This window comes from Strix aluco, chromosome 23 (genome assembly GCF_031877795.1).
Source record: "Strix aluco isolate bStrAlu1 chromosome 23, bStrAlu1.hap1, whole genome shotgun sequence".
Classification (NCBI taxonomy): Eukaryota; Metazoa; Chordata; class Aves; order Strigiformes; family Strigidae; genus Strix; species Strix aluco.
The window spans coordinates 6721149-6744315 of NC_133953.1; the positions used below are offsets into that span (position 1 = coordinate 6721149).

General features: G+C 46.3%; 1 protein-coding gene across 5 annotated transcripts in view; it reads left to right on the top strand.

The window, feature by feature from the left end:
* The window catches only part of ARHGAP32 (Rho GTPase activating protein 32), a 263491-nt gene that overhangs the window by 208853 nt on the left and 31471 nt on the right, over positions 1-23167 (top strand). For 3 of the 5 annotated variants that reach the window (XM_074848691.1, XM_074848692.1, XM_074848695.1), the window contains one exon: positions 14470-14619. In XM_074848691.1, coding sequence (XP_074704792.1) covers positions 14470-14619 — 150 coding nt within the window. Of the gene's footprint in view, positions 1-1567; positions 1745-2348; positions 2481-14469; positions 14620-23167 lie in introns of those variants that run through there. The other 2 variants (XM_074848694.1, XM_074848693.1) reach the window with 2 other exon arrangements.

A 23167-nucleotide genomic window follows, 5' to 3' on the forward strand; every position in this document is an offset into this window, starting at 1 on the left:
AGCCTTGTAGGATTCTGCCTGGCCTACATTAAAAAACAACAAAAAAACCCCTGATGGAGGGACCATATAACACATCCTGGTAGTTTTGGGTAGCTGGTAGTGTTACTGCTCTGCAGTCCTGCATGCTGTTCTGCTGGTTTGAATTGTACGTGCGTTTTGCAGGTAAATTTTGAGTAGCATTGCTCCTGTTGGGTTCATTCCCTGTTTGTGTTGGGATTTTACCAAATTTTATCAGTGGGTTTGATAGGAAGAACATTCCTGGAATGGTGAGCTGGTATCAGGAGGAAGGTTTTGTATTCAGAATTGTACACAAGCGCATATAGAACCGGATTTAGAGTCATGCTTGGCTGCTGAGGAAAAAAGTAATGTGATAGTATGATCGTTGTCCAAGCAAAACAATTCCAGTAATAAATACCAAGTATAATAAGTAGCTGGAGAAGAAGCATTATTTGGAGATATGAGTCAGCAAACAATTTTGAAAATAACACATTTGCTTGAGGAGAAACTGTAAACACCGAAAGAAATGAGTTTTCCCCTCCTGATCATCAAGATGTCTGCTTAAATAGAAGCAGATTCCTCTTTAATCCTTCTGACCCTGAGGTTGTCCAACTTATCTAGTGAGCCCACATTTTGAAGTGTGTGACAGCAATTACTGAGATTGATAAACTGCATTGCAGCCTCGTACGAACCGAGGAGCTTGGGGTCAGCGTGGTTAGACAGGACAGCAGCAATATTTATTCCTCGAGCGTGTGATAAATGCAGGTAACGCCACCAGCTTCACTGGCACCAGGAAAAGGCTGGAAGGCTCAGCTGAAGTCTGCTGAGCCCCGTGACCCTCTCGGCTTTTGTCCCCGTGGCCGAGCAGGGATGGCATCACTGGTGTAAAGTCAAGTTATGGTCTGTTCTGCTTCCTGCTCTGGAGTGTGTTGTGCTGGTACAGGTGGTTTTTGGAGCTGGGCTGTAAACTAGGTCACTGTAAAATGATCCCGTGTCATTTTGCTTTGTTTTTTAATAGCAGAATCACAGAATCATTCAGGTTGGAGAAGACCCTCGGGATCAGCAAGTCCAACCCTCAGCCCGACTCTACAAAGTTCTCCCCTACCCCACATCCCCCCACAGCTCATCTAAACCACCCTTAAACACACCCAGGGATGGGGATTCCACCCCTTCCCTGGGCAGCCTATTCCACTCTCTGACCGCTCTTTCTGGGAAACATTTTTTCCCCATGTCCAGTCTGAACCTCCCCTGTTGCAGTTTAAAGCCGTTCCCTCTTGTTCTGTCACTAATCCCCTGGGAGAAGAGACCAGCACCAACCTCTCCACAACGTCCTTTCAGGGAGCTGCAGAGAGTGATGAGGTCTCCCCTCACCTTCTCCTCCTCACACTGAACAGTCCCAGCTCCTTCAATCTCTCCTCACAGGATTTACTCTCCTGGACAATTTTTAACTGAGTTTGTTTTCAGTGATCTGATCAATGCGGCCACAAACCATGCTGGTTTACAGCCACTCGGAGTGCGAGGGGGTGTAATTTCTTTAGCACTGTAATTAGATGAACAGAACAGACACCCTGGGCTGTAAAGTGTCTCCGCTGGCCCCGGAGCTCCGGGGCAGAGGGGCCCAGCCTGTGTCCAGTCGGCCGGTTTGGACGTCGTGCTCCCATGGCAGCGTTCAGGCGTGCTCGACGTCTCTCCCTTCCTCTCGGACGTGCCGAGGCAACGTTTTAGCGTGGATTTGAGAATCTGCCGCGTGAGTGGGGACAGACTTAACTGATGGTGCAGGTGTACCCCAGACCTCTGCGGTCTTCATGAAATGGGGTTTGAGCCCTTACTGGGGGGGTCCCCTGTAGTTTTGGGGTGCTGTTTAGCTCAGTGCGTGGAACGAGGAGGCCGTGGATAAACGCGAGCGCCGCTCTCCCGGCCCTGTTCTTCGCACCCCTGGGTTTTCCTAGAGGTACCCACAAGCTGGAAGAGAACGGACCCGCGCTCACCATCCTGAGAACAGAGGCTGGCAGAGGTCGGGGGGGAGTTGAGAGGAACCGGGGGTCTGGCTGCGGGTGGGGGGGGGGTGCGGCGTGGGACCCGCCGGCTCAAGTGGAGCATCTGAGGCGTTGGGGGGGGGGGGGGGGGGGACACAGGGGACACGGGGCGACCGGCCACCGGGCCGGGGCTGCGGGAGGAGGCACCTGCGGGAGGTGGAGCCGGGCCGGCGGGGCTGGGTTGGCCGGGGAGGGGCCTGGCAGGAGCCGCAGAGGCGGTGTGCGGCCCCCGCTCCGCCGGCAGCTCATCCCGCCATCCCCCCGCTCCGCCGGCAGCTCTTCCCTCCAGCCCCTCCTTCCTCCAGCCCCCTGCTCCGCCGGCAGCTCATCCCGCATCCCTTCCTCCCTCCATCCCCCCTCTCCCCCAGCAGCTCATCCCTCCAGCCCCCCCTCCGAGCCAGAGCCCCTGGGCTGGGGCTGCCCTGGGACCAGGAGAGGAAGAGGAAGGTAAGAGAGGTCTCTTCCCCCCTCCCCACCCCGCATTAGCGTCTTTCTTATGTAAGACTTGCGGAGTATTTTTAGGTTCCTGCGCCCACTTGTTGCTTAGTAACTTGCCAGCTATTTAATTTGTGGGTTTGGAGAATTAACGTCTTTTGAATGAAGATTTTTCTTCTCTGCCAAACGTTGCATGGGGAAGGAGGAGGCGTGGGGCGTGCGGGAGCTGAGCCCCCCCGGTTGGGGGGCCAGGCTGTGCTGTGAGGTGACCTGCACGGGGACGTGTCCAGCCTGGAGCAGAACAGATCTTACACAGGGACGATGCGGTTGAGGCTCTCGGATGACTTCTCCTGTGGAGGGGCAGCCTGGGATCACGGTTTTTTTTTTTAGCCAGATCACCGGGATCACGTTTTCAGCCAGATGAAAAAGTAGCTGTTACTCAGTAATTTCCAGTGACGCTCATCTGACACCCTGGCTGCGGGTTGTAGACCCGTTTGTTTCTGCTGCCAGAGAAGATCCTCAGGGATCTGTGCCCTTGGGCAGGTTGCCTGGCTCCTCTTGCCAACTCATGACTTATTAACACCACATACTTCCCTGTGTCCTGTCCCCCCCCCCCCCCCCCCCCCCCCCCCCCCGCCTCCTTGCTAATTGTTTTACTTCTGTTTCCCTTTTACTAATCTCTGACTTCAGGTTTCTGTTGTGCCTTTCTACTCACTGAGTCCATAGTTGTAAACTCTTTTATTGGACTTGGTCTAGGGTCAGGGGTGTGTAGCAAACCGGAGCTGTTAAAGTGAGCCTCTTTCATGTCCGGGGTGATTTGTGTGAGGATTCCCACCCAAATCCCAGGGGAGAAGGAATTTCAGCTTGCAGGCCCCCTCCTGCGCAGTCAACTATGCCCGCACAGTCCTTGGGGTTGCCGAGATGCCAGATCAGTGCTTCCTGCTCAGATTTTATACCTAGCTCCCAAAGAGGCAGCTGACAGATGGGAATGTCTAGAATTTGAATTTCAATAGATTTTTGCATATCACTTTATCTTTTTGTTTTCCCTCCCTCCCCAGACTGGCACTCGGAGGACATAGGATGCATTCCTAAGCATTAATATTATTGATGCTGTCGTTCAGGAGAAGGGGGCTTCCTGTTTAAAAATGCTGGTCCTTTGTTTGCCAGAGCCCCAGGGCAGTGAATGCACACTCTGAAAAATAAAATTCCCAGGGAGAGTAGTTACTGTGATCACAGTAGACACTTTGCAAGTAGCCATGGCTCATCTGTTCATATTTGTTCAGAAAACGTCCTAGAAGCTATAGTCCATTTTAAGGACTAAATGCCCTGCAGGATCTTATTATTTATGACAGAGAAGACAGGAGGCCTCCCCTTTCCACTTTTCCCCGACCTCTTTTGTTCTGGGCACCACACAGGCACGATAAAAGAGTCTCATTTGAAATCAAAGCTCTGGACTGGTAAGATAAAGGAAAAGAATAAAGCGGGCAAAACAATGCAATATCTGCATTCCTAAATCTTAGAAAGCAGATTTAGTTCGCTGCAAATCCCCAAACGTATTAGGCGCAATTTTCATTTTCAGTAAAGCTTTTCCACACTTCTTCAGCTGTGTAAGGAGGATGTATGGGAAGATGTTATTTTCATCCTCTTTAAAGCTATTGTATCCTGCCCATGCTGTATAAAGTGACCGTGAGGTGAATGAGGCTCAGGTCAGCTGCCTTCAGTACTGTTTCCACTCCAGGTGAGTGGGAATTTTGCTTCCAAAGGCATAATCATCTCGGGGCTTAATGCAGGTGTTAGTAGCTGAAGTATAAACAATTTAGAAACTCAGGGTTGTAAATAGAAAAAGAACCAGAACGATATCAATCTTGGAGGAGTAGGTCACTGTAATTTGAAAGTAGCTGGTCTGGGCTGTAAACAGCTGCCCTCTGGCTAGTGAAAATGGAGATAGGCATCTCTTGTGAAGGGATTGGGAGAGCAGCAGTGATGTTACTTGTCCTACTGGGAGCACCGCATACTTCAGAGGAGTCTGTTCGCTGAGGATTGAGGTAACGGCTGTGCTGCGTGGTGTGAGGAAAGGGAGGTGGTGTGCTTTGACCTGACTCTCCTTATTCCAGATGGATTGCTCGTATCCCTTCCTGATGGAATTAAAAAAAGGTTTCTTCCCAAGGCCTTGCATAAGAGCAAACACCCTCTCGCTACAGGATTGGGCTCCATCTGCCAAACTCGCAATTATTCAACTTTTGTTGTTTGTTGATTCATGTCAGATCTTTTCTCCTTGCTTGCCTCCTCCCACCGCCCAAGCTGGAGCGAGCTGCCGTGCAAAACTGGAGTAACTTGACTGCTGCAGTCACTCCGGTTATCCTGGTTTAGCTGATGTCAGGATTGGGCTGAAGCATGATTTGTGTTTGAATGACTAGTGAAAGCTCTGGGCTGCGTGCGTGTGTCCAAAGTACTTGATGTTATTCAGGGTTGGCTTGGGTTACTGTCAAGTTTTTGGAAAATATCCTGCAGCATGCTACCATTTGTAGCAGAAGTAAAAACAGCGTGGGTGAGGCACAAGCAGCCATGCTGCAACCTCATTTAGGGTGTTTTGAAGCCTTTTGATCAAGGAAGGTTACTGCATGCAGCATACAGCTGGTGTTTGAAGAAGGGAGTTCGCCTTCAAGTAAGTATGAGTCTGAGAACAGTCAGTTCTTGACTCCTCTGAAGCCATGGCTGCTGTAGACAGGACAATAAACATTTGGTTTAGTTTGTATTCAAGGGAGGTTGAGGTCAGCCATTAAGAAACTCCATCTGTAAGGATAGCTAGCAGCTCAGGTAATTGCCAACAAAGAACGTGTGTTATTTTCATCACTGGAGCCTGTTGAGTTGGAGAAACTTCTGGCAGAGATGGCTGAGGTACAGTTGAACCCACGCTGGTGTCACCTAATGGGTTGGGTGGCATCTTGGCTCTTGACTGTTCTCCCCTCTCTTCCTTATTTGCAAGTGTCTGGAGAGTGTCTGACACATCTAACACACAATTACCTGGTTGATCGTGATGCTTACTTGGTTGTTGGCGCGTACCTGGTTGTCCTTGATGCTACTGCACCACTGGGGTTGTTCTAAAATAGGGTTTCTTTTCAAACTATCTGAATTATGCAAGCATTAGAGATATGTTCAAGTTACAGTATTACCTTCTTTTTAGTGCAAATTCAGTGCCTCATAAAGGCTTCAGTATACGTTGATGTCAGGATCTCATGTAGATATGGGTGTAACGTGTGCTTGGGCACTCAAGGTCAAGTGATCATGATATCCCAAAGTGAACGTGGGTGAAAGACCAACACCGTCTCTCTGACGGGCAGATCTGATGTTTAGTTGTGCTAGTGATGCACAACTGAGTCAGAACATTATTTTTCGAGAGGATCATTAATCTCCAAGGTAAGCGAGATAAACAAAAGGACTGCATTAAGCTCTGCTAGAACACCCAGAGGTTTAGCAAAATGTGGTAGGAACAAAACAGAAGAATGTTGCAGGTGTCTCTCCCAGCTCTGCGTTTCTCAGTTTGCTGCCCTTGTCTCCCTTTGCTGGCCTTGTGACACCTGAGTTGCTGTCACCACTGCCTGGTGTGCTGCGTGCCCTCATCTCTATTATTTTGTTTTCAGCTCCCTCTTGTTTTGCAGTTTTGGCCTCTCATAACTTGTTTCCTCTGAACTGCAGCCCCACGTATTGTTATTTCCTCACCTCCAGTTGCAAACCCTCGAGGCCCCTGTGTTACCTAAGCGAAGCCCATCCTGCTGCGTTGTCACTAAGACTGTATTAGCGCTGCTTTTTTTTTCCTCCAAGTATAATTCAAATGTGTTAATAGAATTAATAGACTGACCTTGTCAGCCCTTGTACCTTTGAAACCTCTCTCCTTTCTCATTAGCATTCAGCGAACTGATTTATATCTCCCAACCGTATACTGCTTCCCTCGGGGTAGGTATGCTGCACTTCAGGGAATTAATTCAGAGATGGCCTGTGGTCTGTTTGTTCGGGAGGTCAGGTCATATAATCTTAGTGCTCCCTTATGGCCTTAGAGTCTATGAAAAGATCAGACGTATCTTTAACCTGGAAAGTATCACAGATTTCTTGCTACCAGACTTCCCCATCTACGTAGGTGACATACTTCTGCATCGAGCTAACCTTGCAGTTATCGTTCTTATCCCACTTTAAATGCTCAACAAATTTGCCAGAATTTGGCAGTGAAGAGCATGGAAAGAGTTTTTTGCCGTTATAAATAGTTCTTGGTTCTCATATGCATTTTCTCAGTGACATAAAGAAACCTTCTCCAGACAGTTCAAACTGTAGATAATCCTTGTGCATATCCCTACAGATGTGTGATTTTAGTTAAATAAATGTTGAAAGCAGTGCTGCTGGTCAGATACACTTTTGAATTTGCAGTCTTCTGTCTCTGGAAGAGGACTAATTAGACCCAAATGCAGTGGAAGCTGACAGAGGTTTTTGTATAATCTCGGCATGAAAAAGCACCCAGTGAGTTGCCAGGCTGGTCAGCCTCTGGTGCCAGATGTTCCTCTGCTAACCCAAAGAAGCCAGTACTCCGACTTGGGCTAAAGGCTGATGCTGGCAAGGGTGAGGAAACGCTGCAGTTTTGCTGAGATTATTGCTTACAGACACGGCCCAAAGGATGGCTCCAGAAGCCTGGGCAGATACAAGAAGAAATGCAACTTCCTTATTACTAGACTGTAAATAAAAACAGCGACAGCACTTATCAGTTTTAATGACCTGCTTTACTCTCCATGTGTATGGTGCTCTCGTGATAGCTAGAAATGATGTGCTTATTCTTGGCTGGTTCTTGTCGTCATGGTTAATTTTAATGGTTTTTATCTAATGACATTGAAATTAATCACCTTTAACATATTTTGTGACTCCTTCTATCACAGAGGCCAGCCTTAACTGATGTCAGCCTGGCACAAGATAAATGCTGCAGCATCAAAAAGCACACAGCATTTTTATTTTTCTGTTCTTTATAGAGCAAATCGGTAATACACATTTATGAAGGTTATTAGAGATAGAAGGATATTTTTAAACTCTCACATCCGTGGAATTTTAAAATCTCTTTCTGAAAATCTTTACGACCAGCGAGAGAGCCCAGTGTAGAGATTAGTGCAATTACTGGTGTGGTGTTGGTTGGTCCTTCTTCAAAACCAGAGTCCTATTCAAGGACTAAAGGACGGTGCTTGGTGGTGCATGGTTCCAGATTCTGGTTGGCTTTTTAGGGCTGTATAAATTAGCTTCCAAAATAGAGTCTGCTGTGGCAGGAGGAAGGGAGTAAAATGTCTTGTTGCTAAGGAACATGACAGAGAACTGGGAGATGTGACTCAATTCTTGGCTTTGTATAATTTCTCTTCAGGAAGATGTGGGTCCACACTGTGTCTTTCTAAGTGTGAAGGGATGGATATTAAAAATATTTACTGGGGTTTTAAGGAAGGGCTGAGATAACTGATGCTGTGTGGGGAAGCAGCTGAACTCAGTCCACTTGCACAGTTAAATGTTTTCCTGAGTGTTTGCAGAACCAGGAGCGTAGGAAATATGTGGCAAAACCAAACCCGGCTTCTCATCTCCTGATTTCTGGTGCTGCTCTTTCTTCAAAAGAGTCTGTTGCTGCTCTTTCCCCTCGGTAGGGTTTAATTTTAGAGAATGGGTCTTGAGGGGCTAATAGCCTGGAAAAATTTTAGCTTGACTTGCTGTAAATCTCTCTTCAGAGAGGATGGATTTTGCTTTTGTTTTGTAATACCTCGCTGTGCTTTTTTTTTTTTTTATGGCATTTCCACACCTTTTTCTATCTTTGATTTTGTGACTGGATATTGCGGTTTGTTTATATATTTTAAACTATGCAGCCACACGTGTTCTTGCCTTTGACCTTAGCACCACGCTCTCCTCGCAGCAGGGACAGCTGGGTTCTGTAGCGTGTAAAATCACTGTTAATAATAAGAGAAACAAACAGGCTGGCCATGTGCTGGAATGTGGGTCAGCATACACCCTCCAAGATTTTCTCTTCGAGTCAAAGTTTACGAACCCTCTGTTAGAAAACATGCTGCTGTCAAGGGTCCTGTGAAGAGGATTTTGCCTAGGCGTGAGTTCAAAACCAAAATATTAGTGATAGCCACAGGAGATAAAGCAGGAGATAAAGCAGGTGGTTTTTATTTGTTTAGCATGGGTTTGTTTTCCCATGGCAAAGTCTAACAAGGTTGCAGGGGGACAGGCAGGGGTTTGTGAGGATGACCCAGAATGGAAGCTGCCATTATCCTGCTCAAAATAACGTTGTTGGGTCACCACATGCCCGGACACCCGCCGAGGGAGCACTTACCTTTTTGTGCACGTAAATGTGCAAGACTTGAAATCCGCTGTTTGCTTTTCTGTTGCTGGTTTCCCCCGGTCTTTGAAAAGAGACAGGGTGTGTAAGATGGGAGATGCTGGCCAGAGCTGCAAGGTTGGCTGTTCTGTTTTGTTCTCAGAGCCTTTGATTCGTGGGATTTTTCTTACTGAAAAGGGAAGGAAAACACATGCACAACGTAATATCGGGGACGCAGTAAGGCCGTATTTATAGAAAGACTCTCCTGTTTGGTCACCATGATTCAAAGCCAAGGAGTCAGGAGCTCTTTTCCATCCTACCTTTCACAGATTCATTCATTCAGGTTGGAAAAGACCCTCGGGATCATCGAGTCCAACCCTCAGCCTGACTCTACAAAGTTCTTCCCTACCCCACATCCCCCAACAGCTCATCTAAATGACCCTTAAACACACCCAGGGGTGGGGACTCCACCCCCTCCCTGGGCAGCCTATTCCACTCTCTGACCACTCTTTCTGGGAAAGATTTTTCTCTCATGTCCAGTCTGACCCTCCCCTGTTGCAGTTTAAAGCCGTTCCCTCTTGTTCTGTCACTAATCCCCTGTGAGAAGAGACCAGCACCAACCTCTCCACAACGTCCTTTCAGGGAGCTGTAGAGAGTGATGAGGTCTCCCCTCAGCCTTCTCTTCCTCATTCTTTTTGTTGCCAACAGTTTGGGCAATTGTAATTAAATATTACATTTTAGAAGAGGTATCAGGAAGAGTTTTATGGCCCAGACATGATACTTCTGCAGTTCGGGCTGAGACACGCGGTATCGTTGGATGGTGTTCTAATCTTACGGGTGCAAATCCAGAGGAATTGCATCCCTGTCAGATCCACACAGGTGCAGGAGGGCTCAGAAGTTGTGGCTTGGTTGTGCCCTGGTGAATTCATCTCGTTTGCAGCAGACCGAGGGTGTAACTTTGCGGCGTGTTGGCTTTGGCAGGGAGCTCAGCCTAAGGAGGTCCCGTTTCCTGCGCTTTGCTCCGCCGCCCCCTCGCTTGGGCTGCCACCACTGCTCATGCTCTTCTGCTGTAAGAGCATCAACTTCAGCAGATTATTTTTAATCTGGGCCGCTGCCGTGACTTGGCTCGCAGTGCAACCCCACGGAAAGGTGTAGGAACACAACAGGAATGCCGTGATGGCCCGTGAGGACAACAGGTCAGGGGATGATGCAGGAGACCTCAGCATATCCCAAGAGATTCCCATGAGCTTTCAGCAGGTTCCCAACATAACCCAGGAAGAACATATCGTGCTGAACAACGGCCATGAAGCTCCTTTGAATCAGCTGATCGCGGACACATTTCTCCAGTCAACAAGCTGCGTAAAGTATATCCTGAAGTGCCTTTTCAGTCTGTGGCATTAGGGTGAACAAGCCCTGCTTTTAATGAAGTAATCGTTATTTAATAGTTTTTATCAATCTCAGGGGAGTTCAGGCCTCGCTTATACTACAAAAGCTTGGTGGTATAGCAACAGCGGCATGGTTTGATTGATAAATGTTCCTCGGGGAGGTAGAGACTATGGCAGTTTCCCAAAACCATAATAAACTACCTGGCACAAGTATTCCTTTTTCTTCCCTCCCTTTGGCCAGCATAGTTATGTCAGCTAAGGGTGTGATATTTTTTCTCGTTCCTAATTGACACATTTGTGCCAGCAAAACTTCAAAAGTTGTCCAACCTCAGGTGGGGTTTTTTTGTTTGGGTTTTGATGGGGCTTTTTTCGGCCAATCTCACTATGCTAAATGGAGAATTTGCCTTTGCTTGTTCAGGCCAGGATACTTAGCTAAACCTGCCTTTCTGAGGAAAATCAGCCCCTGCTCTTTCTAGGAAAACCTCCCTTTCTTGGTAAACAATTTGTTTTACAGTGGTTAAATCTGAGGTGGAAATTAGTATGGATAAATGTTAGGATTTTTGTTTAGTTATATTTGCCTTTCAGCTGGTAACTCAGCACTATGTCTGACTAGCAACCATGTAAAATTGTCTGGTGGTGCTTCTGCTTTATCTGAATTTACTTCTGTGACACTTGTTGACATGAACACCTCCATGGAGACACGAACTCTGAACAGTTCAGATTTGTCACATCCCCGCTTTATTGGTGGGACGATAAAGGTAGAAAAGGGCTAGTTTATTCTACCCATGTCTCCTTAGTTTGTAACAATTTTAGATTTATTTCTGGTCTGAACCCTGTGCCTTGATGCCATGACTTCTTTGCATTCACCAATTGTGGAGTTTTTGAGATTGGTGAATGGGTGCAGGACAACTACTGGCACTGCAGCAGGAGAGCACCACTTGCTATTGCTGGGTCTGTCACCGGTGGGACAGAAGAGGTCTGGGACCAGTGTGTGGGAGCAGAAAACATTTATTCTGCAGGATTCTTGGTAGCAACCAACAACAGGACAAGAGGGAGTGGCCTCAAGCTGTGCCAGGGCAGGGTCAGACTGGCTCTTAGGAAGGATTTCTTTGCAGAAGGGGTTGTTGGGCGTTGGAATGGGCTGCCCAGGGCAGGGGGGGAGTCCCCATCCCTGGAGGGGTTGAAGAGTCGGGTTGAGCCAGCGCTGAGGGATCTGGTGGAGTTGGGAACGGTCAGGGGGACGTTCATGGTTGGACTGGAGGATCTTCAAGGTCTCTTCCAACCAAGGTGATTCTGTGAACTGGTGCTTATCTGGAAACTGGGACTGCTGTGCTAGCTTTACCAAAACCAAAATGCATCAAAAATTAAACCTCTTTTAGGATACATTGCTGGTTTGAGGGTCAAATGATGCCAGAGGACTGGGAAGAAAGATAGAAAGTATTTTGCTCTTTGTTGCTCTTGGCAGAAAGACAGCATACCTGCCAGCCCCCTGAGCTCTTACAGCTTGTAGGGATGGCTTATCCTTATCAGACACCTACTTGCTTTTTTGTTCTTTTTTATAACCTGTCAGCAAAAAGATGGCTGCTTGCATTTCCTTGCTGTTCTCTTTTTCTTCCCACCTAGGAGAAGCTGAACTCCGATCAGTGAATCATTCTTACGTAGGTATAAAACTCTGAAGCCGGTTTAGCCTGAGAAACTCCCCTACAGAGTAGGCAGCGATTCAGAGAAGAGCGGTGCAGGACACTCTGTTTAACCAAGGAACCGTGCAAATGTTTCAACGGGCCGTTGATAAGTGAATTTCTGGTTACTGAACCTGCTCAGGCATTGCCCCGACAGTGCCTTGGACTGTTGCGCTGGTACACCATGGGAGTGTGCTTGCAGGAGTCTGCTTAATGATGCAGAAAACAAGATGATTCTTTTAACCTGTACCGAGTGCTTTAAAGGCAGAGCAGATTTATTGTGTTTTAAAAATTCAGGTCTCCTTTCTGGTTAGTAAACAAGTATTGATAGCAAGCAAAGCACATCTTTGCATCATGGAGGTGTATCCATTGCACCTTTTTCTAGTTTTAAAGCGTGAGGTGACATCCAAAAGTCACTTGCTGACCTGGTCACCAGCATCAGTAGAATTTCTGCAGTACTGGAATTGGATGCATTTTTCTTCATTTTAAATCCATTATTCAATGGGCTCATTTTTCATTAAGTCAGGCAAGATACTCCATGAAGAACTGTGTACGGAGTCTGTGAAATGAGTCAAATGAGTACATATGTATTAGTAATTGCTTTATTTGTCTGTTTATTTGACTGTTGTAAAAGCGTCTGTCTGGGGTCTATCACCTCCAATAGCATTATCGCAGCAGCCCGGGGGTGCTAACCCTTTGAAATTCCACACAAGCCAGGATGACACTCCGTCTCCATTTATTCTTGAGCAGGGCTGATAGGAGATGATAAATGAGCCGTTACTTTACTGTGATGATGGATACAACCAAAATCTATCCGAACTTAGTTTGGCACGTCAGCACAATCTGTTCATTTATTGTGAGTAATTAAAAAACCCCGTCAAACTGAAAACATTCCTCTAATTAAAGCCCCCATAGCCACAGTTTGTCATGCTCAATGCTTCTGTGTTTTGTTAAATGATTCAGGCTTGGCTGTTGAGAACGCAGACACGGGTTTTGTTGGTGATTTTAGGATTTCAGGTATTCAGATGTATTCCCCTGTTTCAAGGGATTAAAACATCGTGAAGCGTAGCATGGTATAACCTTGCTCTCGGGACAAGGTTTTTCATGTTGTCTGGTTGAAGAATACCCGTCTGCCTGCAGGAAGCATTGCTGCATAAACCTCTCTTTTGCTGAGTCCCAACTTCCAAAGCCGCTCGCAGAATTTCAGGTTGTCTGAAGAGATGCGCCTTTGTCACCCAGGGTCTTCGTTGCTTTTGTTGTTTGTTTGAAATAGTGTTACTCTGCTGAAATTTGATTACGGTACTTACAGTTTTAATGCAGGTGGAATATACGGTTGTCTTTCCTCTCTGGGATCTGAGACAGGAGCAGGGGAGAGTGATTGCTGGTATTGCCTTGCGGTGCTGCAGGAGACTTTACAACTTCCTGGAGCTGTAAAGGCTTCCTCACAAAGCACAGCCTTTTATACCTAGTGATTTGTTCTTTTCAATAGAGCTCTTCTGTTGAAGTTAAACTGCTTTTAAATCATGTGTACAATGGCACTTTTGTTGGGGAGGCCAGAGCCCTCTCGCTTTCAGAGTGGGCCTCAGGAAGAAAAGTTGACATTCAAGGGCATTGTTCTGCTTCCCATTCAAACCTGTGCTCGGCCTCTCCTCCCGATTTGCATGAGTTTATTTGTGTCACCCACTTCTGCCCTGTGTGACTCTCCATTTCCTTCGACTGCGGATTATCCTCCTTAGCAGGACTGGGTGGTTTTTAACAAGAGTGCCCGATTTCAGCGGTGTCACCCAGAGACCACGCGGCGTTGCGTAGAGGAACGGAGCGGGAGGTTGGAGGGATGGCTCCTGAGCTACGTTCTCATCTCTTTGCAGAGTTGTATTTATTCTGGAGGGGATAAACTGCATCTCTTCAAATCAGCTGCCTTAGTTTTCTATTAAATAAAACAAAGACAGAAATGCTTTTATCTTGCAAAGGCCTGAGAAGACTCGGAGCTAATAATGCCCTGGAGTGGACTGGCCTGCCACAGCTGCAGCGAGGTTCATTAAAATCGCAGGTGTGCTGCAAGGGCTATAGTCTAGAGCACTTAGAGCTAAACGTCCTCTAAGTTCAGATATTATTAGTCATTCGTTTGTTCTGGAGGCGCCCAAGACTACTGGAATGAGAGCCAGCAACAGAGCATTTATTTCTGCTTGTAGATCGTACACCGTGTTTGTCAACGTACGTGAGGTGACGGGGTTTGTTAGTTTAGCCTTGCTCGTTTTTCCAGAGATGAAAATTGCAGCTCTCGGGTGCTGCCCATCTGCCAGGACGCCGTGACAGTCCTTTCGTACACTCCCACCTGAAGCTGCTTTGCAGATAAATGTGGCTTTGTGTTAAATTCTTCCATTACAGCTGTCTCCTGTTATTTCTTCACTAGCCAAGAATTAGAACAAAAGCCAAGTCTCTGTTTAGTGTCGGACCTTGGAAAATCTGTTTCTGTAAATAATTGATATTAATGGTACTATAGTTCTTACGTGCTCTGTAGAACATGTTATGCTTGGCCTTCCCCAACTGAGCCAGATCTAAAATGAAGTGGGATTGTTTTTTTTTTTTTTTATTTTGTTGTGCAGTGTCGAAAAAACACGGCAAGCTCATCACCTTCCTTCGTACATTCATGAAGTCGCGCCCAACGAAACAGAAACTGAAACAACGGGGGATCCTGAAGGAAAGGGTGTTTGGCTGTGACCTGGGGGAGCATCTTCTCAACTCTGGCCATGACGGTAAGAAACAATCCATTCTTGAGTTCTTCCTCGGATGGGAATCTTATTTCAGGGTGATCGTATCTAGCAAAGGGCTAGTTGGTGCTATCAGAGAAATGTGTAGCAAAAATCAATGGCTGAAAGATAAATTGAGACTAATGCTAATAAGAAGCATCGTGGTGTGACATGGGAGCACCGAAGATGAATGGAACTACTGAAGATGAGTTCTCAACCTCTTGAAGTCTTTGAATAAATATTAAATATTTTTTTTTGCAGGGAAATAAACTTTATTTATGTGTCAGTATCAATGAATAGTTAACTGGAGTGTTAAATGCATACATTTCTATAACTCAGTACGTTTGTATGATCCCAGCATGATTTGCAGTGTAGATCCTTCATCTGCCTTTTCCATTGATTTCACAAAATTTACAGGAGTTGACTGGATACTATGTTTTGTCATGGGTTACTTCTCTCTGTCTGTCATGGTGAGTTTTCTGTAGCTCTTCTCGGTCCCTTTCGCCTTCCCACCAGCAGTTTAGGGAGGTGGCACAGAAGAGCTGTCCATTCCAAGACAAAAACTAGACAATTGTTCCTACTCTTCCTCGGATCAACTTTCGTTTCACATGCTCTGTCCTACCCTCTCGCTGTGACGTCTCCAATCCAGACTGGGGAGTCGGGGAGGTACCTGCATTGCCGAGTAGCAAACAGAGGACTCAAATTCCTTCACAGTTCACTAGCCAAGGTCATTCCCATAAATGGCCCATGCTGAGAGTATTTAGAAAAGCAGCGTGGAGCAGCCATGGGCTGCAGCCAGTTTGCCCAGGAGTTAAAGCCATCAGGAAATTCGTGATGGGTGTAGCATCACTGTCTGGCTATGTCAGCTTGTTGATCTGTTTCATATTTTTGCTCCTCGCCAAACGCGGGAGATTTTGCAGTAGACCTCTCATGCCAAAATTGTTAATCTGACGTCTCCCAGCTTTTGCGCGCAGGCTGAAGGCGAAGTGTCGTGACGAGTGGGGTAGGAAAGGAGTTTCTCTGTTAAATTTGTTTTCAGTGGTGCTTCAGACTCCTTGTGCCTTTTGGAAAAGGGATGGTAAAGGGTGGGGAGCTGTTTCATGCACTTTTTCCAACCCATTCAGCCATGTGCGCTCCCTTGCCTGACATGAAGTGTTTTACTACCAGTTGGTGAATAATATGAGCTTGTTCTTATGGAATCGGGACTGTGGCAAGGCTCGTTGGCTTGTTAATTGGAACCAGTAGAGATCTTTATTTCTGGGGCTTGAAAAGCATCAGAGAGCCAGAAACTGGATGGTTTGGAGACAGAAACAGACAGTAACCCATGTAAGAACTACATCAGGAGTAGGCAATTTACACCACCGGGTAGCTATAGAGCTGGTTTTATATTCGTGCTGTGGGAGCAATCTTGGAGGGCAGGAGACATGCCAGCAGAGTGAGCTCATTAATGGGAAAGAGAGAATTCTCTTTTATCCCCAGCCCTCCTCCTGTCCATTTTAGTTAGGCACAAGTCAGCAATAATTAAAGCTTTTCCCTGCCCTCTGCGCTGACTTCTTCCCCTGACTTTAAGGGGTATGCATTTTATTTAGCACTAAAAGACATATCCTGAGCTGAATGAAACTGTTCTAACTCCACTGGAGGCTCCTGTTTGACAGGGTCTAGGAGCTCCCTTCTTGTTCTGGTCACTCCCCTCCCATCGCGTGCAGCTGAGTGACTGTGTCTGAGCTGTGCTAATGAAGCCTCTTCATCTGAGAAGTTACCACTTGCTTTCACCCTTGATTTAATAACTCTTTCCTAACTCCCTGGAGTGAAGCAGATCCAATTTGAATGTTGCTAACAGGGGCATGTCTCCATTTCACACAGCAGGATTGTTTTTTTCTATGTGATTCAGCTCTCTGACCTGTATTCCAAGTGACGTAATGCCCAGGATTGGTTTTGTGGAGACATTTCTGGGTTCCTGTGAATCAAGCTCCATGCATGCGCAGCATTTTAAGATTCCTTCATTCTGTAGCGTTAATGTTCCTCAGTCTTGGAGCCAACTCTTGCTGATCTCCTCAAAGGGGACTGAGACATCACAGGAGACCCCAAGTTGAAGTAGATAGCGCAGGGATGCAGCCCTGTTCCTTCACCTCATAACCAGAACATAAACAACTATTTTTATAGGAGCAGCGAGTACTATAGCTGAAGTCTGTGGATGGTACCTACTGGGAATGCGTTGGGATTGCATCCGTAGAACATTTCAGTTCAGGAAAACAAAAAAGAACTCAATACATTCGTAGATTCGTTTAGGTTAATGCTAAACAATACCTAAAAGATTTAGCAGGTCTGAAGGAGACAATGACACTGTCCACAGTGTTTGAAATGAGTGGCATGGCATTCCTGTGCTCCTCAGAAATGCGATGTTGAACCAAACTGGAGTAGTGTTAAGAATTTTATTAATTATCAGCTTTGGGAAGCTGACAAAGCCTAAATTCTTAAGAATTTGCTCTGAAACAACACGAGCAGTCCCAATTTTGCAGCCATAAACACCTGAAACTTTGCTCGTCTTTTAGCTAAGAAATGGTGAGAGAGGAGCAGACCGAGAGAATAAAAGGGATAAGGAAGGACAAAAACTGAAATAGGTCTAACTTTTTTTTTTTACGAAACACTGTGTTGAGGCAGCTGGCTCGGATTGCTTAGCTAGGAGAAGAGTGTGTCTGTATGCCCAGAAGGGAATTTAAAAACACAGAGGAAATGTTTTACCTACTGCAGGGTGTTGTCTTTCTGTGGGCTCAGCAAGTAATCGCTCTCATTCTGCATCTGTTGCACCTCCTTCAAAAGGAGAATAAATTGGCGTGAGATAGAGGAGCAAAGCGATACAGAAATGTTATGGAGCAAGAGCCCGGGCGATGCCGTCCTGCAAAGCTCCGTACACACGCTTTACGTTCAGCATCTGCTGAGTTCTGAACTAGCAAAGCATTCGTCTTCCTTGTTTACTTGAGTTTTTGAGATTAGTCTCGCGCTGAGGCAGAGTGCCCTCTCTTCTGAAAGGTTCCTCTCAGGCTGGCGTGACAGAACTTGTGTCTGCTAAACTTCAGGGTATAATACGTCTGTGTACGGAGTTTCTCCTTAGGGGAGGGTGTCTGGGTAAGGTGGGATGAGTGGAGCGAGCAGGCTGGTGTTGCCTTTTCATTTTTGATGAGGGTGCAGTTTGTCATTTTTTTTAATTGATGTGTGTAGATGTAAGAAGTAACACTATAAGCAGGTATAGGAAGGGAGGTAAGGTTGTTAACATTTACAATAACAGCGGTATGGGTGAGTACTGCACCTTAAAATCTTTCTCTATGCCTGGTGATTCATGTTGGGGATTGTATGAGCTTCAACAAGGCCAAGTGCCAGGTCCTGCACTTGGGCCACAACAACCCCCTGCATGGCTACAGGCTTGGGGAGGTGTGGCTGGAGCTGTCTGGAAGAGAAGGATCTGGGGGTTCTCATTGACAAGCAGCTGAACAGGAGCCAGCAGTGTGCCCAGGTGGCCAAGAAAGCCAACGGCATCCTGGCTTGTATCAGCAATAGTGTGACCAGCAGAAGCAGGGAGGTGATAGTCCCCCTGTGCTCTGCACTGGTGAGGCCACACCTGGAGTGTTGTGTCCAGTTTTGGGCACCTCAATCCGAGAGAGATCTCGAGGGGCTGGAGCGAGGGCAGAGGAGGGCAACGAGGCTGGGGAAGGGCCTGGAGAATAAATCCTGTGAGGAGAGATTGAAGGAGCTGGGACTGTTCAGTGTGAGGAGGAGAAGGTGAGGGGAGACCTCATCACTCTCTACAGCTCCCTGAAAGGACGTTGTGGAGAGGTTGGTGCTGGTCTCTTCTCCCAGGGAATTAGTGACAGAACAAGAGGGAACGGCTTTAAACTGCAACAGGGGAGGGTCAGACTGGACATGAGGGGAAAACTTTTTCCCAGAAAGAGTGGTCAGAGAGTGGAATAGGCTGCCCAGGGAGGGGGTGGAGTCCCCATCCCTGGGTGTGTTTAAGGGTGGTTTAGATGAGCTGTTGGGGGATGTGGGGTAGGGGAGAACTTTGTAGAGTCAGGCTGAGGGTTGGACCCTGATCCCGAGGGTCTTTTCCAACCTGAGGGATTCTGTGATTCTATGAACTGTAGGCAGGCAGTGTCCTGAGTTTTGGGTTTGGCTGTGTTTTTTGGGTTTTTTTAATTCCAGTTTCTAGTGTGCTGACACTTTGAGCTCTCTAAACAGTGACAAAGCCGTTCTGTGGCTGGAGTTACACCTCCGCGTGGTGTGAAACAGCCCTTTCCTCAAGGCCCTTGTAGACAGGATAGCAGTGAGGGGAAGGAGGCATCATTGTCCAGTTTCTTAGATAAGGATCTGAGTCATGGGTAGATCACAGGATTATTTTTCAAAATTATCTGTTTTTCAAGCTGCTTGGGAAAATGGAAATTAGGAGCCACAGTGCTCCTGGGCACTGGGCTGGGGTGTATGTAGGTGTGTTGCTTCCAGCAAAAGTAACAGCGGTCTGTCCTTTTGGTTCCTCTTTTCTGTCACACGTCAGTACTGAATTATGGGCTGGTACCTGTAAGAGTAAAACCAGTTTTGATGTGAGGGATTTTTCACTTCTCTGTTGGGTCTAAATCTAGCAAAGGTTGTGGTGATGCTTCCTTCGAGTATGTTGGTTTGCACAGTACCTCTCCGGTCAGCTCTCATCACCCGACGGAGCCTGCCTTAAGAGGCCCGTCTCCGTTTAATTTTAGTGCGCTATTCATTTGTTGGCTCCTTCTGGGTTTTGAATACTTCCCCTGCCAATGAAGCGTCATTTGGAAGCAGACCAAGCTTAGTAGGGAGTAGCTGTTTCTTCATTGCCCTGAGACATGTTCCCAGTTGGTTTGGTGCTGTTGACACCCGCCATGCTAGTTTGTTTTATGGAGCTGCGAGATGCGGCAAACTCAGCGTAATCCCTGACTCGTGAAGAGGCCTTTGTTCCCTTTGTAGGTAGGTAGACTTTTTTTTCCCCTGAATATTTTTTTTCTCAGAGGAAACCAAATAGAACTCAAATTTAGCTCGACCCCAATTAGAAAGAATTGTGCTTGCAGAGGATGTGTTTGTTCAGTGTGGGAGCTGGTTAAATGCTGCATTGCAGCATCTGTACCATGTCCTCGTTTGCGCCTCAGAATATTTCGAAACAGAGCTCTCCACAACTTCTGAATTTATGACGAGCATAGGAGTCTGCAGTAACGTGGTTAGCAGAAACTTTGGGCCTGGCTGCACAAGGTGCCAGAGGGTTGGAAAACCGGGCAGGTCACTGGCAGAGCATGTGGCCAAGGTTTATGCAGGGACTGAGGTGGGCTGGATGGAGCCGCAACGCGGATGGGGAGGCTTGATGGTCATGGACTCATCGAGTGGTTTGAGTTGGAAGGGACCTTAAAGGTCATCTAGTTCCACCCCGCTGCCATGGGCAGGGACACCTTCCACTAGCCCAGGTTGCCCAAAGCCCCGTCCAACCTGGCCTTGAACCCTTCCAGGGAGGTGACTTGGTGTTGTAGTTGCAGCGGTGCCGTTTCTCTCTGGCTTTGGGGGCTCACCGGTCGGTTAGCCAAGGTCGGTTAGCCACGCCTGGCCAGCTCTCTCGTGTGATCAACGTGCTAGAGAAGAGCCACATTGCTCTTCAGGGAGTAAAGGAGTCGTGAGCTGCAGCAGATGAGGGATTACTTTACAATGTACTTTCTATTCAAATGCTGCTGGGAATAATGTGCTGGAATTGCCTGGGCTACAGAGGATGGGCTATAAAATACTGTCGGTTCTTTTTCCATGCTGAAAATGTTCCTGTTGCCTGGCACTTGATAAAGATGATCATTTCTCTCTTGGCGGTCAGAGTGGAGCACAGGCTAACCCTGGTGTACCCTGGAATAGTGGTATCAGGTGTTATTTCATGAGGGAATCCATTCAGTACAGTCAGCTCTATTAACATTTTGTAGGCTAAAAGCAAATGGTATTTTTTTGTACTTCTTTATGCATTTGCATCGATACATCATCAGCTTCCATAATTGGAAAAGATGGATGTAGAAATGGCACTCATCTTGAATCGACCAGTTTCCCGTATTGAAGATCTGTAGCTCCTTTTTGAATTGTTAGAAAATACCAGGGATCTGTAATCAACGGGAAAAGGAACTGCTTTTCTTGCTCAGAAGGTGAATGCCTACGAAAGACAGAGTTTAGTAACGCACCTGATTCTTGCTGTCTGTTCTTTCCAGTTCCCCAAATTTATGAGCAATTATTTTGGACAAGTTGGGTAGGATTAAAGAAAAAATGAAATGAAAGCTGAGACTTTTCAGAACTGTGTACGCACGATCAAATTAGAGCAGTTAGGGGATGTTGATCCCTGTTCTATACTGGGCACCAGCCACAACCGTTTGCAAGGGATGGTTTTATTCCCTTGTGCTGGTCATTATGCTCTTCAGATAAGCTCCTTAGCAGCACCTTGGGATTTCGGGTGACATCACAGCTTGTTCTGGGTCCTCCGGTGTTACCCTTCCCCTCGGGCGATCCCGTGGCTGCAGCTGGGTGATGTAGTTGCCTTTGATGCTAATTTATTGCAGATTTGAGTGTAGGGAGAACAGTGTTACCAGAACAGAGTAACACAAGGAATGAGATCTCGGGCAGCATCTTGGCAGGGATCTTTACAAATCTGGTTCCCCTTAGCTCAAGCATAAGTTTAGTAATCTATATGTCATCTCTTTGGTTCCTGGTGCTAGTGTGAGGAGTCCCTTTTACTAGCAAATAATTTTCATTATAATAAAAGTCTGCCTGGCTGGCTTTGGATCTTTGGCATTTGTGAAGGAAGCCTTGATTTGGAATTCAGGACTGTTGAGCCTCACGTGTTTATTAATTTTAGTTTTTCTTGATGTTTTAACTCTTAGAGGGTAAATTTAACCAGTTTCCACTCTATTACTGCTAGAGAATGAAAATGAACAGGACAAACAAGTAGTAAAGCAAACTCTGCTGAAAAGTAGAAAGTTATAAATATTTACAAAATCGTTGCTTTTTTCCCTTCCTTTCTTTAAATACTATTTTTATCTGTAAACACAAGGCAGCCCCTGAAAGCCAAGAACTTCCAATTTACGGAAATCCCTGCCTGTGATGCCTTGGTAAGGAATTGCTTTGTGCTCCCAGAAAGGCTTTTCAGCATTTGCAGAGCTTCCCTCGGAAATAAATCCTCGAGCTTTTACCTGGGCCCACTGCAGTTCAAATAGCAAATGGTTACGTGGCAGCACAGCAACCCTGGAGTGTAGTTCCCCAAGTATGCCTGGAATTGTTATGACTTGAGTGCTGGCAACCACATCAATGGATTTGTTTAAGCAATAACTTCTTGTTCTTATACAAAGGTTTATTGAAGTGCTGCACGAAGAAGGTAGGTCGTGTGTGTTAGCCATAACATTTAGATCCGAATGATGAAATTGGCCACAGTCACTACGATGGGCTGAGGAGAATGTTGGCTGTGGATGAGGCTGAAGGTTTATATTAGATGTGTTCATTCTGTGAATGAACCCTTGGGGAATTTTTGTACTTTTAATAGGTATTTTCAGAGTATCCAAGCTGACAAGTTTGAATGTGAACTGAAAGGTTTCAAACCTCCGAGTAGGGTCAGATCTTTTACTTCTGTGTTGAGTTTTGAAGGAGTTCATGATTAGGACATAAATCTGAGTTTTGAAGGATTTGTTTGCAATTCTCTTTCCTGCTAAGACATTTCTTGTGTGACTTTGGGCAAGTTCTTTAAAGTAGGATTCATCTTCTTTACTCTTGGGCATCCAGCTATTATCCAGGTCTAAGGTTAATTAACTTTGGTATATCTGGAGGGTGATTCACCCTGTCTACCATAATATAGGTGTTAAAAAAAAAAAAAAAAAAAGCGGATCCTAACTTCTCCTTGGGCACAGCAGGAAAAAAAAAGTGCATCCTTACTTATGCAATAATTTTTGTAATGCTCTCCTTGATACCTGGGGAAAGAGAGCCATAAATAAAACACATGGCAGGTGGAGGATTCGTACACAAGGCTACAGCGCACAAATCAGGGGGTGTGTCTTGAGTTTCCTACCTAATGCAGGTATTGAGGAAACTGGAAATCCTGCTGTTCCGCCCCCCTTTATAGTATTTTTCTGTGCGCTGTGGTCCTCTTGAGAAAACTGAAACTAATTGTATAGTACGTGGCTAGTCATTGTGAAGGGGCAAATCCCACACCAGAATATTTTATTTAGTTAACTAGAAATTGTAGCTGGTCTGTCAGTGCCCATGAAGCAGACAGCTGCTGTTAGATGGGGAGGACATGGTTTTCCATCAGTGAATTTTTTTCCATTACTTGAAACTTTAAACGTTGTTTATAAGCTGCATGCCATAGAGATACATTACATTTTTTCTCCTCCCCAGGTGATTTACTTTTGTGCTTGAGAAATCATTAACAAAGGGGAGGATTTGACACGCACTCTTATTGGTTTGCCTTTCATGCCGGAGCCCAAACTGACCATCTCTGTTTCTTACAATCCTTTATCATTTCCTGCTTGCTTTATGC